General features: G+C 45.0%; 1 protein-coding gene across 1 annotated transcript in view; it reads left to right on the top strand.

Annotated features, from left to right (window-relative positions):
- polr1b (polymerase (RNA) I polypeptide B) overlaps window positions 1-1,798 on the top strand; it is a 19,303-nt gene extending 17,505 nt beyond the window's left edge. The window contains exon 15 of the mRNA XM_015381159.1: window positions 517-1,798. Within this exon, the coding sequence (XP_015236645.1) occupies window positions 517-1,399 (883 nt within the window). The 3' untranslated portion in view covers window positions 1,400-1,798. The remainder of the gene's footprint in view (window positions 1-516) is intronic.
- The last annotated feature ends 240 nt before the right edge of the window (window positions 1,799-2,038 follow it).

Here is a 2,038-nt window from a genome sequence, read left to right as displayed (position 1 = left end):
GTTGTATCCGGATACAATACTCATTTTCAAAAGTATCGATACAGTGCTACCACCAGTGGCACCTAAAGTCATTCATCTAAAGTGCAGAATAGAGGACGATGCACTTTCTGAACACTGTGTGATTGAATAATTCTACGCACTTTTCAGTTTCACACTTTTTTTTTTTTTAACAGTTGCAGCTGCTGAGAATTATTTTTGTTTCTTAACCGGTTTGGCTAGCGTCATTGTTGTGTGTACAAAGCATAGCCAAGGAAGGAACACTTAATTTTAGTTTTGTAAGTTTTTACCAAGCTTGCTTAATATTTTGCACAGCATAAAACCTCAAAATATTGTTCTTATTGTATTTATTTATTGTATTTTATTTATTAATGAAAATATTTCTGTTGAATTTTGGAGTCTTTGTTTTTTTCGTTGTGGTATCGAAAATGGTATCGAATATTTTCCTTAGTATCGGTATCGAGTTGAAAAGTGTAGTATCGTGACAACCCTAGTCATTTCTGATTTCTGTGTCTGTAGGAACCAAGAGGCTTGTGTGGTCGACAACATCAAGATCTGCAGCAACGACACGGGCTCAGGTCGTTTTAAACGCGTCTGCATCACCGTACGAGTGCCGCGAAACCCCACCATCGGCGACAAGTTTGCCAGCCGCCACGGACAGAAGGGCATCCTGAGCCGTCTGTGGCCGGCGGAGGACATGCCCTTCACCGAGAGCGGCATGACCCCGGACATCCTGTTCAACCCGCACGGCTTCCCCTCCCGCATGACCATCGGGATGCTGATCGAGAGCATGGCCGGAAAGTCCGCCGCCCTGCACGGCCTGAGCCACGACGCCACGCCCTTCACCTTCTCCGAGGAGAACTCTGCGCTGGATTACTTCGGGGAGATGCTCCGAGCGGGCGGCTACAATTACTACGGCACGGAGAGGCTCTACAGCGGACTGAGCGGCCAGGAGCTGGAGGCGGACATCTTCATCGGCGTCGTCTACTATCAGCGGCTGCGTCACATGGTCTCCGACAAATTCCAGGTGAGGACCACGGGAGCACGGGATAAGGTGACCAACCAGCCGGTCGGAGGAAGGAACATCCAGGGAGGCATTCGTTTTGGGGAGATGGAGCGAGACGCCCTGCTGGCCCACGGCTCCTCCTTCCTGCTTCAGGACCGCCTGTTTAACTGCTCGGACCGCTCGGTCGCTCAGGTGTGCGTCGACTGCGGCAGCCTCATTTCCCCGCTTCTGGAGAAGCCCCCGCCCTCCTGGTCGGCCATGCGCCACCGGGAGACGGTCTGCACCCTGTGCGGGAAGAGCGACTCCATTGACTCCGTTTCTGTCCCGTACGTTTTCCGTTACTTCGTGGCTGAGCTGGCAGCCATGAACATCAAAGTCAAACTGGACGTTAAGTGAAACTTCCAGGAAGAAACGGAAAAACTTTGTGCCTTAAAATTTCTCTGTCATTTATGGTCATCATCAGGTTTAAACGCTCTGACTGTTCAAAGCTGATCAGCTGCAGCAGTTTTGTTTTAGAGGCTGATTCAAAATAATGTAAAAATGATCAGTGGAGAGTTCTGGAAAAATGTTTGACTTTAACCCTTTCAGCTCCAGGATCAAATCATTATTCAATAAACTAATTGATTTTTCAACACTTTTCCTCAATTAATGACCTTAAACAATCTTTAAATGTAAAATAAACATCACTAGCATTGGAGAAAACAGCTAAGAAGATTCAAACTGGTGCAACTTTTATAAAATTTTATTTTTCTTAGATCTAACAAATCTATGTGATGTTAACTAGAATGTGGATTTAGAAACTGGTGTTTGCTAAAGTTTTAAATCCACTGATGCCGATTATTTCGACACAAGTCTAACAGATGATGGATAGTCTCTATTTTAGATGCCAAAATAACTTTTCTTTGCCACCATTTATATGAAGAAATGACACCATGATAACAAATGTTTCACTAATCTCAATTTAAACAAAATTCAATTCAATTCAGTTTATTTCTATGGCGCCAATTCACAACACATCATCTCAAGGCACTTTAC

The sequence above is a fragment of the Cyprinodon variegatus genome, unplaced genomic scaffold (assembly GCF_000732505.1).
Source record: "Cyprinodon variegatus isolate N-32 unplaced genomic scaffold, C_variegatus-1.0 Scaffold11, whole genome shotgun sequence".
NCBI classification, from domain to species: domain Eukaryota; kingdom Metazoa; phylum Chordata; class Actinopteri; order Cyprinodontiformes; family Cyprinodontidae; genus Cyprinodon; species Cyprinodon variegatus.
This window is presented reverse-complemented; position numbering and strand designations above follow the sequence as displayed.